This window comes from Pantherophis guttatus, chromosome 3 (genome assembly GCF_059756535.1).
Source record: "Pantherophis guttatus breed Tessera chromosome 3, ASM5975653v1, whole genome shotgun sequence".
NCBI classification, from domain to species: domain Eukaryota; kingdom Metazoa; phylum Chordata; class Lepidosauria; order Squamata; family Colubridae; genus Pantherophis; species Pantherophis guttatus.
The window spans coordinates 209,820,397-209,833,643 of record NC_142065.1 but is presented as its reverse complement, the minus strand read 5'-3'; the positions used below and the strand labels follow the sequence as shown (position 1 = coordinate 209,833,643).

Here is a 13,247-nt window from a genome sequence, read left to right as displayed (position 1 = left end):
CATGGCTAAAACTCTATGGAGATTCTCAGTCATCTTTCAAAGAAAAACCAGAAAGTCCAGTTGCCTTCCTGAAAAACCGGAAATGGCACACAGAGCTATCGCCCCTTGCTCATCCAGGTTCCGGCATGCCGGCCAGTTGGTCTTCATGTGTATGGGAACTGGAAGAGCAGCCGCCCGATGCACATGCGCGCGCTGGGAAGATGATCTTCCAGTTTCCGGCATGCACATGCACACCGGCTGCCTGGTCTTCGCACGTCCATGTGTACCAGAAACCGGAAGATCTTCCCAGCGCGCACATGCGCACCGGGAGGCTGCTCTTCCGGTTTCACGCACACGCTCCCATTTCGGCACTCGGTGCCAAAAAGGTTCACCAACACTGCTCTCAAAGGATGCAAATGACCAGCTGTCTGCAAGGAGTATCAATCCTTCCATTCCCCACCATCTAGTCAGAGCTGAAGAAGCTTCCAGGAGTGAAACGTCTTCAAAGAAAAAACAAGAAACTCCAGTTGCCTCCTGAAAAAAGCACCTTTGGGACAACCATGACCTGGGTGACTGAGAATCTCCATAGACAAATCTCAAGGTATATTCTACTGTTAAATGTTCCTGCTCTCGCTGGCAGGGAATTACAAGTAGTCCTCGACTTGCGACTATTCCAGAATTACGACAAATGCTAAAAAGGCTACTTATATCCTGAATTAGAAGTTCTTACATCTGCTCACCCCCTTTGCAATCAACGTGACTGCAATTTTGGGCGCTCGGCAAGTGACCCAACAGGTACCAAGTACCATTTTCAGCGCCCTGCTGTCACATGACCATGATTTACGGGATCTCCAAAACTCCGTGGCAACACCTGTCCACCTTGCCTTCTCCAGCGTATTAAAGTGAGGGCCGTTCTTAAGCCTTGACTTTAATCTGGTCAGACTTTCTCCAAACCCTTCTGAGGATGAACCCCATTTCCGTCCCGTCATTTGTCTGGAACAGGCTGTTACTCTGGAGGCGAAAGAAAGAATTGAGTGTCTGAATTTGGGGTGGGAACATTCTGTCTGCACACAATGAACGCTGTCATGGCAGTCCACACTTGCTCCAGCTTGTCTTTCTCAAGGTGACACTGATTCATAAAACCTGGGATGTCCAGCCTTGGTCCCTTTAAGACTTGTGCAAGGTCCCTTCCAACTCTCCTATTCTATTCCAAGACCTATCGATCACACAAAGCCCTTATAAACAGAAGAACACAAGGATAGACATCACCTATGCTCCACTGAAGATGTAACCTAGCCTGGTAACGAAACGTTTGGAAACCAACTCTCAAGCTCGGAGAACAAAGCTCCGTCCCTCATTAATCACCCTTTACCTGGATTCCACATTTGACACCTAAAAGTGCGGGTGGAAATCTAGTGGAACAAAGTTTAACTTTGTTGAAAGAGTTATAAAAGGAGTGGATTTGTTCTACTTACCAGAGAATGGTCACCTAATTCCATAATAGACTAGACTAGACTAGACTAGACTAGACTAGACTAGACTAGACTAGACTAGACTAGACTAGAATAGACTAGAATAGAATAGAATAGAATAGAATAGAATAGAATAGAATAGAATTCTTTATTGGCCAAGTATGATTGGACATACAAGGAATTTGTCTTATGCTCTTAGTGTATATAAGGAGGATAAAAATACATTCATCAAGAATAAAAAGATAGAACGCTTAGTGATAGCCAAGGTTATTTATAAGCTATCAAATCGTACTAGGAAACAAATAAAAACAATATAAATTGAAAGATACAAGCAACATGGATATAGTAATAAGTGGGAAGGGAGAGATACTAGTAAGGAAGAGAAGAAGAATAGTAATACAGTCTTAGTAAATTATTTGACAGAGTTGTGGGAATGAGTTGTTAAGCAGAGTGATGGCATTTGGGAAATAGGCAAAGTTGGAGCAATTTTAACTCCCTCCCCTTTGGTGCCCATCGCAACAACAGATCCCAAAATAGGAAAGTCAAATCAAATCTTATTTTCAGGGGTTTGGAAACCATAAATAACCAAAAGGCTAAACCAACATCCTGCCCATGTTGAGGTCCCAGCGTGCGATAAAACTACTGAATGTCTGCTCTCTTTTGTCCTGGTTCCCCATGTGGAGGAGCCTCTGTGAGGCTCCCAGGGCTTCATGGCTGGTGAAGTCCAGGAGGAAAAAGATCTTCTGAAGTATTCTAGCGCCACCTGGTGGGGAATCCACGCTCTTCTTTTCTTCCAGATTCAGCCCCAGGAGATCAGCCCTCCTCCAACGGCCAACTTGGACCGCTCAAACGATAAAGTGTACGAGAACGTCACTGGCCTGGTAAAGGCGGTTATAGAAATGTCTAGCAAAATCCAGCCGGCACCACCCGAGGAGTACGTCCCCATGGTGAAGGTAAGATAGCACACCGCCCAAGATAGCGCAGATACTCATGGGTTTCAAGAAACATTTTGGATGCGCATCCTACTGCAACCCTTTTAACGACCTTGATTTAAGATTGGTTGCTATTCATAGCAACTGTCTATTACAATTAGTCTTTTAGTCTTAGTCTTTATTTGATTTATATACCGCCCTACTCCCGAAGGACTCAAGGCGGTGAACAGCCAAACAATAAAAATACATAAATACAAAATTTAAAAAACAGAATAAAACCGAATTAAACAAATTTGGCCCAGACAGATTTAAAACACCCCAATCGTTTAAAAACAGAATTTAAATTTACGTATTAAAAGAGAAAAAGGGGAAAAAGATTAGGCCAGGCCCGCCTGGAATAAAAAGGTCTTGAGAGCGCGGCGGAAGGTGCGCAGATCCGGGATCCTCCGTATCTCCGGGGGGAGCACGTTCCAGATAGTAGGTGCCCCCACAGAGAAGGCTCTCCCCCTGGGGGCCGCCAGTCGACATTGTTTGGCCGACGGCACCCGGAGGAGCCCCTCTCTATGAGAGAGTACCAGCCGGTGGGAGGCTATTGGTGGTAGTAGACGGTCCCATAGATAACCAGGTCCTAAGCCATTGGTTAGGTCACATTGCAGATGGAGAGTGGAGCGGGCAGCATCCCTCATTACGGGCCATGCTGGCTGAGACGTGTTCCCCAACGTATAGGGAGCCCTAGTTTTTCCCTCCAGGATTCGGAAAGTCCAGCCACTTCCTGCTGGTGGCTTCAACTCTCTTTTCACCCATGTCTTCAGAATTATACTCGTATTTAATTGCAACTAAACAAGCTAAGATTACAGTAAATCTCTTAAGCCCCTCGATTCCATCGACCCAAATACAGTTATCCTACTACTAAAGCCGAGTCGGACTGCTTGCTAGAAATCGTCGTCAGAACCTTATGGACGTAGCAATTTTTTTACCTCTTAAATGGCTTTTGAGCATCATAGTAGGGATTGGACTTTGGAAAAGCTGTCACTGGGCTCTTCTGATCTTAGCTGAAGGTAAACTATAAAGATGTGTGTGTGCGTGAATATATACACACACACACACACACACACACACACACACACACACACACACACATACATACATATCGGGTGGGTTCTCCTTACCTTTACTACCGGTTTGCAACGGGGCCACGCACATGCGCAGATCATCATTTATGACATCCGGGTGGGTGGGTGGAGCCTCCTGCCAATTTTACTACCGGTTCTATAGAATCGGACAGAACCGGGAGTAATCCACCACTGCTACATATATATACATATATATACACACACACACATATACACATATATATTTATATACATACATACATACATACATACATACATACCAGGGGTGAAATGTAAAATTTGTTACTACCGGTTCTGTGGACGTGACGTGTGTGGGGGGGGGTAATGTGATGGTGGGCGTGGCCAACTTTTTTTTTTTAACTTTTCAAAGCATTTTTTCTAATGCTTTGAAAAGCCTCTGCTAATCAGGCAATTCAGCAGGCATTTTTTTTTTCTACAACCTCTTTGGCCGAAGAGGTTGCAGAAAAAAATGCTTTGAAAAGCCCAGCTGAGCCGTGCGATCATCAGAGGCTTTTTTTTTTAACTTTTAAAAGCATTTTTTTGTCGGAAGAGGTTGTAGAAAAAATGCTTTTAAAAGTAAAAAAAAAAAGCCTCTGATGTTTGTGCGGCTCAGCTGGGCATGGTGGTGGTGGTGGGCCGCTGGGATTTTTGCTACTGGTTCTCCGAACAACCTGCCACCATCGCTACCGGATAGGGCAATCCGGTCCAAACCGGGAGCATTTTACCCCTGATATATATATATATATTTCAGCTAAGGTCAGAAGAGCCCATATAAATGCACACACAGAGTCCTTGACTTATGATTGGTCACTTAGAGAGTTACTACCCAGTTCTGTAGTTCGAACAGCAACCACTCCCAGGTGCTTGGAAATATGGCTGTATTTGCGGCCATTTGCTGTGGCCCATGATTATGTGACAGTTTTCTAACAGTTCTGCTGCACCACACATAACAATGGGCTTACTTAACGACCCCGGCGTTTGCCATGTTTGCAAAAAGTAGTAACAAATTTACAAGCATCAGGACATAATGGGCAGGAACCTGTACAGTTGTATGTCATGTTCGTATTATTACTAAAAAATATGGAGTGCAGTTTATCTTCAATCCGGGGTCCATCCAGTGCTGAATAAAAAATGATTTGTTTAGTTGCTCCAGATGGACGGAGAGAATGACACATTTTTCCGCTTTAAATGAGATAGATTTGGGGTTTGGATGATGTTTATTATACAATGATGTTATCTCCGTGTGGGACTTAAGCAAGTTCCTCTTTGCTCTAATCTCCAGGAACGTGGGGTTTTCAAGGTTTAGCTTTGTATGCTGATAATTTTATCTCATTACTGGAGAAAGCTGTATATATCCTCCCCATTGCCCCAGCTGGAAACGGTGGAATTGTAATCCAAAATATCTCAGGGTCGCTATGTTGGGGGATCTGAGCCGCCCTGAGTCTTTGGAGAAAGGCGGCATATAAATTGAATTAATTCAATTAAATTTAAAAATCTGCCGTAGGTTAGATGTTGCAGAGCGTTTGAAATATACCGATTTGTATTTGCTTTATGCACTTTGGAGAAGGATGCAGATTTGTGTCTTGTGTTTTTGTCAGAATGACGCTGCTCAATCTGATTTAATGATGTTTCATTGTCTTGTGGTAGGAGGTGGGCTTGGCCTTGCGAACTTTATTGGCAACAGTTGATGAAACCATTCTGGTCCTCCCAGCAAGCACTCACAGAGAGGTATGAGCCCTTTTTCCCCTTTTTAAATCTTTCTTCCTGCCATGATTTTATTTAAATGCTAAAGTGTTTGGGCTTTGCTTTATTTTCTACTAACATGTCAGCCAGTTCATTAGATTTTAGGCTGGAATAAAGGTGAAGAATTTAAGAACCAAAAATAATAATAATGATGCCAAGTTTGTGGTTGTGTAAATTGGTAAAAATGAGCGGCTTCATTTGATGGCAGTTCAAATACTCTGCAGCTAAGAAGAGGATTTGTAACTGGACCCCAAAGGAGAGAGGGTGATTGATGCGAGAGAAAGCCCAATTTATTTACCGTATGTGCGCAAATATTACATACACAGACACACAATACACAACCCTCTACTCTGCTCACTTCCAAGACAAACAGTAAATCATTAAATCACGTCAATTAAGTTGAGCCTGCCACTTGAATTCTTATCACAATCCAAAGGATTTTGGGTTTTTTTTAGAAAATTCCAGAGATAAGAAAAATTCTGTACCAGGGTTCATTAATACTTTCAAGAACTAGCAGAGTGTTTCTCAACCTCAGCAATCTTGAGATGCATGAAGTGCCTGGGGAATTCTGGGAGTTGAAGTCCACGCATCCTCAAGTTGCTGAGGTTGACAATCATTGCAGAGGATTTGCACAAGATTTATGCTCATGATGCTGTTTGGTGGCAGGCCAAGTGATGGGATACACAAACTCCATTTTGTTCCTTCCATGCAAGATAAGTCCGAATCTTCCTTTTGTGACTTAAACCCATTATTCCACGTTCTGCCCTCCGGAATGAGAAGGCTCGTATCTTGACTTTCTACGAGATGCTTTCTGGGTTTTGAAGAATGCCATCACATCTCACCTTGGTTGACTTTTCTGAAGTCAAACATCTGAGTTAAACATCTCCTTCCAATCGTCCCAAAGGTGCTTTTTCAGGAGGCGACTGGAGTTTGTTTTTTCTTTGAAGATGTTTCGCTTCTTATCAGAGAAGCTTCTTCAGCTCTGACTGGATAGTCGAGAATGGAAGGATTGATACTCCTTGCAGACAGATGGTCATTTGCATCCTTTTTAAAAGAGTTGTTGAGGCCACTTGGAGGTTTATCTGTGTCCTTGGTCACTTGAGTAGTGCAAAGGAGTGTGGAGCCTTCTTGGAACTGCTGAAAGGACTGTGTTGTAGACTGGAGATAGATACCGTATCCCTCCCCCTCTGTTGAGAGATTCTGTTCAATTTTGATATAAGTGGCCTCTTTGATCCCTCTTTCAAACCAGCAGTCCACATTTTGGACATTCCCCATCATCCAGTCAGAACTGAAGAAGCTTCTTGGATGCGAAGCGAAGAAAAACCAAGAAAGTCCAGTTGCCTCTTGAAAAAAAGCATCTTTGGGACATTTGTAGCTCAGGGTTGAAATGAGGAGTCCTTGGTGCTGAGCCTGGTTTCCTTGCAGAGGTTTTATTAGCCAACTAAATAACATCATCAGCACAAGAAGAGTGAGGTTTGCAGAGAAGGTGCTTTGGGTAATGCAACGTCTGGAAGAAAACTACCAAACTCAGATGCTTATCTCATCCTGGCCTTTATTCATTTGGGATTAATTTAGTGACCCTTTTTCCTGCTTTCATTTTGCTTTAAATTTGGCGAACCTTTTCGACATCAAGCGCCCAAACCGGAACGTGCGCATGCACACGCCGGAGCACCAGAAGCCCAAAGACCAGCTGGCCGGCGCACGTTTCCAGCACACGGATGCACGCCAATCAGCTGGTCTTCAGGTTTCCGGTGCTCCGACACTCACAAAGACCAGCTGGCAGCATGCATGTGTGCGCCAGAAACCAGACCAGCTGGCCAGCACATGCATCTGCACCAGCCAGCTGGTTTTTGGGTTTCCGGTGTGTGTTCCACTTCGGGCATGTGCGCCATAAGTTCGCCATCACGGTTATAGATGTATTTTGATACAGCTTCTTACTCTGCACTCTCCTCCTCTTTCAGATCGAGATGGCTCAGAAACTGTTGAATTCTGACCTGGCGGAATTGATTAACAAGATGAAGCTGGCTCAGCAGTACGTTATGACTAGTTTGCAGCAAGAATACAAGAAGCAGATGCTGACCGCAGCTCACGCCCTCGCCGTAGATGCCAAAAACTTATTGGATGTTATCGACCAAGCCAGGCTAAAATCTCTTGGCCAGTCCAGGCCTCACTAGAAGTGTGGAGATCAACGGATTTTGCATTGCAGAGTTTTGAGAAAAGGATCGTTACCGAATAAGCGAAGGGCAGCAAAGCCTTTCAGCAGGAATGAGAACGGACGGCTCAGTCCAGGAGTGGCAACTCGTTGGTTCTCTCAAGTATTTTGTTTTTTTTTTTAAATCAATGCCAAGAAAAATCCAAAAACTGAAACAAGGCAACAAAATCTTAGAAACCCTTTCAGGTTGTTTTTTCTTCTTCTTCACGTCATTCAGAATGTGAAATATTTTAAAACGATTGAATTGCTTTTTCTTTCATCCAGACAAAAGAAAACTGACAAAGGAACTCTTTTTTTTTGAGCTGCAAATCCGAAATCGTGTGAAGAATTCTGGGACACCCGAGGGCTGAGAATTCTTTCCCACAATGTTATGAACTACTGTTGACTGGAACCCCTTTTTTATTGGAACACTTAATAATGCCACAAAAAAAAAAAAAAAAAAAAATGCTAATCACAATTTACAGAGAGATTAAAAAAAGCTATATTTTCAAAGTATCTCATTTCAAAGCAAATTTAAAAAAAAAAAAATTCCTCATCTGTTTTCCTACTTCCATGTGGATGTATGCAAAACATTGGGGCAGAACGTAGCTGTAGAACACAACCAAGAACTGTCGTCTTTTGTCACCAGAATAACATGCCCGGGTTTTTTTTTTTTTTGTTTTTTTGGGTAGGTGTTTTCCTTCTAAGTAAGAAATGGAGCTGCATTTAGAAGTTCTGTAACCATCCATGTTTCCCTCCCCCCCCCATTTTTATATAATTTATAAAGAAAGATTAAAGCCATGATAAATATTTTAAAACTGCTTGAATTCAACTCATCAAGTGCCTGACTGTGGAACTGTTAAGAATGCATGTATCCTTCGCGGGAGAGAATGAGGCATTTTTGAAAGTATGCAAAATTGCAAACCCTTCAATAAAAGGAGAAAGGAGGTGCCAAACAGCCCGGCTTCTCTAAAGAGAGTAAAAATGTCTATGTAAATATAATTTCTACTTTTTAAGTTTGTCTAACGAACAATAGAAACGCGAGCCCCTTCAAGGATACGAGGGTCCAGTGCTTTTGAGTGGTCCTAATCAATTAATGTCTCCTTGCTATATTTCTTAAAATAAATGACGGGAAACTCTTCGGTAAGAAAATTCTAGACCTACAGGTAATCCTCTGGTTTACAACCACAATAGAGCCCAAAATTTGTTGCCAAGTGAGAGAGCAGAGTTTTGCCCCATTTTACGACCTTCCTTGCCAGTTAAGTGAATCACTGCCATTGTTAACTTAGTAACATGGTTGTTAAACGAATCTGGCTTTCCCGTTGACTTTGCTTGTCAGGTCGCAAAAGATGATCACATAACTCCAGGACACTGCAACCGTCATGAGTCAGTTGGCAAGTATCCAAAATGTCAAACTCCTGAGGTTCACAAGCATAAAAAAAGCGGTCGTAAATCACTTATTTTCAGTGCTATTGTAGCTTCATAAATTGTAGCTTGCATCAGCCACCTTCCCAAAATGCATTTGGTGTGAAAACTCCCTTCACTCCCCTCCTAGGCAGGACAGCATTGCTCCTAAGTAATGTTATATGTAAGAACTGATGCACTAATCTGTAGTAGTGGAAAAACACAAACATTACCTGCACCTGCACTACTCATCAACAAAGACCAATTCTAATTGAAGTTGTTTTTCTCTTTATTATAAAGAGTAGAAAAAAACGCAGCTTAGTCAAAAAGACCGAAGCCCATGTCGTCGTCGGATTCTTCCGACTCTTCTTTCTTTTCTTCCTCTTTCTTCTCTTCAGCTACAAAACAAGTAATAGTGTAGATTAAGCCAAGTAGAGAAATTTTACCCCACCTCACATAATTGAAAAGAAGGGACAATGCCAACGTGGACTCAAATGCATTTGAAAGAAGCCATTCCACTCACCAGGAGCAGCACCGCTGGCAGGCGCCCCTCCTCCGGCAGGGGCTGATGCGGCTGGAGCACCACCACCGACTCCCACGTTGCAGATGAGGCTTCCGATGTCAATGTTGGTTAGAGCCTGGTCACAAATTAGAAAGTGCCAAAGCTTTAGCATCCGGCTCAAAGAAGGGCCAAACTTCATTGTATAACCTTTATGGAACATCATTTTTCAAGCCTTGGCTACTTTTAAACACTTGTGGAGTTCAAGTCCCAGAATTCCCTAGCCAGCATAGCTTCTGGGACTTTAAGTCCATGTCTTAAAAGTCAAGGTTGACTCAGCCTTCCATCCTTTCTAAGGTAGGTGAAATGAGGACCCAGTTTGTGGGGGCAATAAGCTGACTTTGTGTAAATATACAAAAGAATGAAGGCTATTGCTTAGCGCATTGTAAGCCACCCTGAGTCTCCGGAGAAGGGCGGCATATAAATCAAATTTAAAAAAAAAAAAAAAAGTCGCCATGGTTAACAAGCACTACAGAAAGTTGTAACATGCTCTAGAGCAGGGATGTCAAACTGGATTTCTTCTGACGGCCGGATCAGCATTGTAGTTCTTCATGGGCCGGTGGGGAGACGGGAGGGACACTTGTAACACCCTGCCAGCCAAAACTGGGTGCGTGAAGGCCTCGCAGAGCCTCCGTGCGTCCCATTTTTGGCTAGCAGAGTGCTGCTGGAGGCCGAAAACAGGCCGCAGGCCCCAGCAGCCTGTTTTGGCCAGCGGAGGCACCACGGGCCGGTCCTTTGATATTTCCAGGCGGGCCCTGCGGGCCAGATTAAAGCACTGCCATGGGCTGGATCAAGTTTGACACCCCTGCTCTAGAGGCCCACAGGAAGGCACTTGTATCACAAAACTATTTTATTAAATTTTTATGCCATCCATCTCCCCTTACAAGATGGCTCTGGGTGGCTTAAAGTTCCAAAACAAAAAATTGAAAAAACTACGATTAGATGCTTAAAAAGTGTCCTGCAGTGTTGGGAGGTACATCAAGGACCGTATCTTGTCCCACTGTGTAGAACTGGTGTTGGGACACCGCCTTGTTGGCCACTAGTGAAGGGCAGCCCATGGCTGGGGGGTTTCTTCACTTCGACAGTTTTACACCAGGAAATTCCTAATGTGTCAAGTTGCCTCCCTTTCCTCTGTTTTTTACTCCGAAGCAAGACTGATGCTTAAACTATGACTCACCCTACGAATGCTGCCGATTCCCAGGATTTGCACTGGCAAAAAGCAGCTAAGAAAGTGCAGGTAGTCCTCGACTTACAACCGTTTGTTTAACGACCATTCAAAGTTACAACGGTCCTGAAAAAAGTGACTCTGGATCATTTTTCACATTGTAACTGTTGCATTCTCCCCCCTTCCCCACGCTCACGTGATCAAAATTCAGATGCTTGGCAACTGGCATGTACTTACCACGGTTTCAGTGTACCCGGTGTCACGTGATTTCCCCCCCTTTATTTATTTATTTATTTTTTCTTTCATATTTGTATACCGCCCTACTCCCGAAGGACTCAGGGCGGTGAACAGCCATAAATAAATACAAAGACATATAGAAGTTAAAAGCTATTAAAAAACAGATTAAATAATTTAGGCTCAAAGATTAAAACATCCAAATTTATCTAAAAGAGATCTAAAACCCGATTTAAAAGCCAATTTAAAAGGGAGAGTTAGGAGATTAGATTAGTTAGTTTAGAGACCCACTGAGAAGCAAAGTCGAGGGGGAAGGCGGATTCACTTAACAACCAAGCTACTAACTTTAACAGCCATAGCGATTCATTTAACGACCGTGGCAAGGAAGGTCAGTAAAAAAGTGGGCAAAACCCGCTTTGGCAGCTGTCTTACTTAGCAAGGGAAATTTGGGCTCCAACTATGGTCGTAAGGCGAGGACTACTGGAATCTTCCAGCTGCCTGGTTTTTTTTTTTTACCTTGGCAAAGAGGCCCGGCCAGAAAGGCTCCACGTTCACTCCCGCCGTTTTGATGAGGGCGTTGATTTTATCCTCCTGGAAACGAAATAAAGGCACCGCTTAAAACAATTCAAATATATAGAACCTTAACGCTTCGCTGGGGGGTCTCCCTCCTCCCGCCAGGCCCAGCCCGGAGCGACAAGCCAGGCGGGCCTCCTCCACGCCGGACCGGCCACGAGGCCTTCCCGCCGCGCGCCTCTCACCGTGACGGTGACTTCGTCGTCGTGCAGGATGAGGGCGGAGTAGATGCAGGCGAGCTCGGAGACGGAGGCCATGGCTAGGAATCGGGGGCGTGCGGTGCCAGTCGCCGGGGAAACGCGGCCTTAGCTTCGGCTGAAGAACGCAGCACCTTCCACGCCACGAGAGAGCAGGACTGAGAAGAAGGGGAGCCACCTGGCCCGGCACTTATAAGTATCTACGCAGCCAATCGCGAGCCGTTTTGGCCTGAAGGTAGCCAATTATAGAGGAGACGGAAGGCACTGGCCAATCCGGCTCGGCCGCGGGGCGGGGCTCCGTTTTGGGCTAGCTCCCGCGAGAACTTGGAAAGCGAATCACAGCGACTAGCGCTCCCCAGTGAAAGAGGAATTCGGACCAATCCGTGAGAGTGATATTGATCTCGGCCGCTGAGGCCTTTTCAAGCCTGCCCCATAGTGCTTTGTCGATTAATATATATATTAATATATAAAAGAATATAAAAACCTAAAGGAATGGACCCGCTCGCCGCCCATATCCCAAATGAAACTGACAGGGATTATAGAAAACGAAGAAGCCGACGAAACCGTGTTTCCTCAATCGGAGTCCTCCAAGAGGAAGGGCTGGACTTCAACTCGGTAGCGTTCCTCTCTTCCGGAGGAAACGGCTTCTTGGCCGGAAATCAGAGAGAACGTATGAAGATGCCTCATGGTGAAGAAAAACTTCCGCCACTCCCGTTTCCTCTTTCCGGATGACGTTATCGGGGCGCCGGAAATACGCTACTAGGCGGTCGGGAAAGGCGGTCGGGCATCCCTCTGCGTCACAGCTAGGGACGACGGGAGTTGCAGTCCGAAGCACTCCCGCCGGTCAAGATGGGCACTCTAGTGTCGTTCGTAGGCTGGTCCGAGCTGCGAATATCCGGACTAAACTGAAGTGGATCTGGACTAGGAAAACCGGAGTGGTCGCTAGAGGGCAGCACGTGAAGATTAGTCTATTGCAGGGGTGGGCAAATGTGGCCCTTTTTACAACCTGTGGACTTCAACTCCCAGAATTCCTGAGACAGCCAAGCTGTCTCAGGAATTCTGGGAGTTGAAGTCCACAGGTTGTAAAAAGGGCCACATTTGTCCACCCCTGGTCTATGGCAACATTGGGCTGTTCGCCACCTGTTGGGCATCTGCATTTATGCAGCCCAGATCCGGCTTTATTAACCCTGTCGGTTGTGTTTGCTGGTCCTAAGCATAGAGAAGGTATTCCTGAGGGCCATTCGTTGAAAAACAGCGTTGCTGGTCCCCTGGCCCTCAAAAATGGGGGGACAACCAGTTGCTAACCCCTCCACAAGATATTCCAGGAGCCACCGGATGGAGACGCCATACAGTGTCTGGGGTGGACCATCTGAATGGGGCTATGCCCGAAGAGGAAATATGTGGCACTCAATAGCCTAGTGGCAACTTTTTAAATATGAGCCAGCCGTGTGCCGCAGCCGCCAAAAAAGCTGCCACATAGTCCTAGGCTGCATTAACAGAGGGATAGAATCAAGTTCAAGCGAAGTGTTGTACAGCTTTATAAAGTTTTAATGTAAGACCGTACTTGGAAGATTGCATCCATGATATAAAAAAAGATGTTGAGACAAGTATGTAGAGAAGAGCAACAAAGAGAATTAGGTGACTGGAGGCTAAAACATATGAAGA

The 13,247-nt window shown here is 44.8% G+C and overlaps 2 protein-coding genes across 37 annotated transcripts in view; one reads left to right on the top strand and one right to left on the bottom strand.

Annotated features, from left to right (window-relative positions):
• The window catches only part of PTK2 (protein tyrosine kinase 2), a 239,852-nt gene extending 231,417 nt beyond the window's left edge, over positions 1 to 8,435 (top strand). For all 36 annotated transcript variants that reach the window (XM_087890946.1, XM_087890944.1, XM_087890943.1 and 33 more), the window contains 3 exons: positions 2,249 to 2,404; positions 5,164 to 5,244; positions 7,221 to 8,435. In XM_087890946.1, the coding sequence (XP_087747072.1) occupies positions 2,249 to 2,404; positions 5,164 to 5,244; positions 7,221 to 7,433 (450 nt within the window). In that variant the 3' untranslated portion in view covers positions 7,434 to 8,435. The remainder of the gene's footprint in view (positions 1 to 2,248; positions 2,405 to 5,163; positions 5,245 to 7,220) is intronic.
• Positions 8,436 to 9,125: 690 nt separating this feature from the next.
• Positions 9,126 to 12,318, bottom strand: RPLP1 (ribosomal protein lateral stalk subunit P1). Its single transcript, XM_034436041.3, has 4 exons — positions 11,571 to 12,318; positions 11,329 to 11,403; positions 9,378 to 9,492; positions 9,126 to 9,252 (listed from the first exon to the last, which is right to left on the bottom strand). The coding sequence occupies exons 1-4, from the start codon at positions 11,640 to 11,642 to the stop codon at positions 9,173 to 9,175; spliced, it is 342 nt and encodes a 113-aa protein (XP_034291932.1). The 5' UTR covers positions 11,643 to 12,318; the 3' UTR covers positions 9,126 to 9,172.
• Between the last annotated feature and the right edge of the window lie 929 nt (positions 12,319 to 13,247).

What these genes read in the sequence shown, in the direction of transcription:
- RPLP1 (XM_034436041.3), bottom strand. Translation starts at nt 11,642, where the DNA reads ATGGCCTCCGTCTCCGAGCTCGCCTGCATCTACTCCGCCCTCATCCTG. An exon ending in ACGACGAAGTCACCGTCACG is followed by an intron (nt 11,404 to 11,570) that starts GTGAGAGGCGCG and finishes TTTCGTTTCCAG; the next exon opens with GAGGATAAAATCAACGCCCT. An exon ending in GGCCGGGCCTCTTTGCCAAG is followed by an intron (nt 9,493 to 11,328) that starts GTAAAAAAAAAA and finishes ATTTGTGACCAG; the next exon opens with GCTCTAACCAACATTGACAT.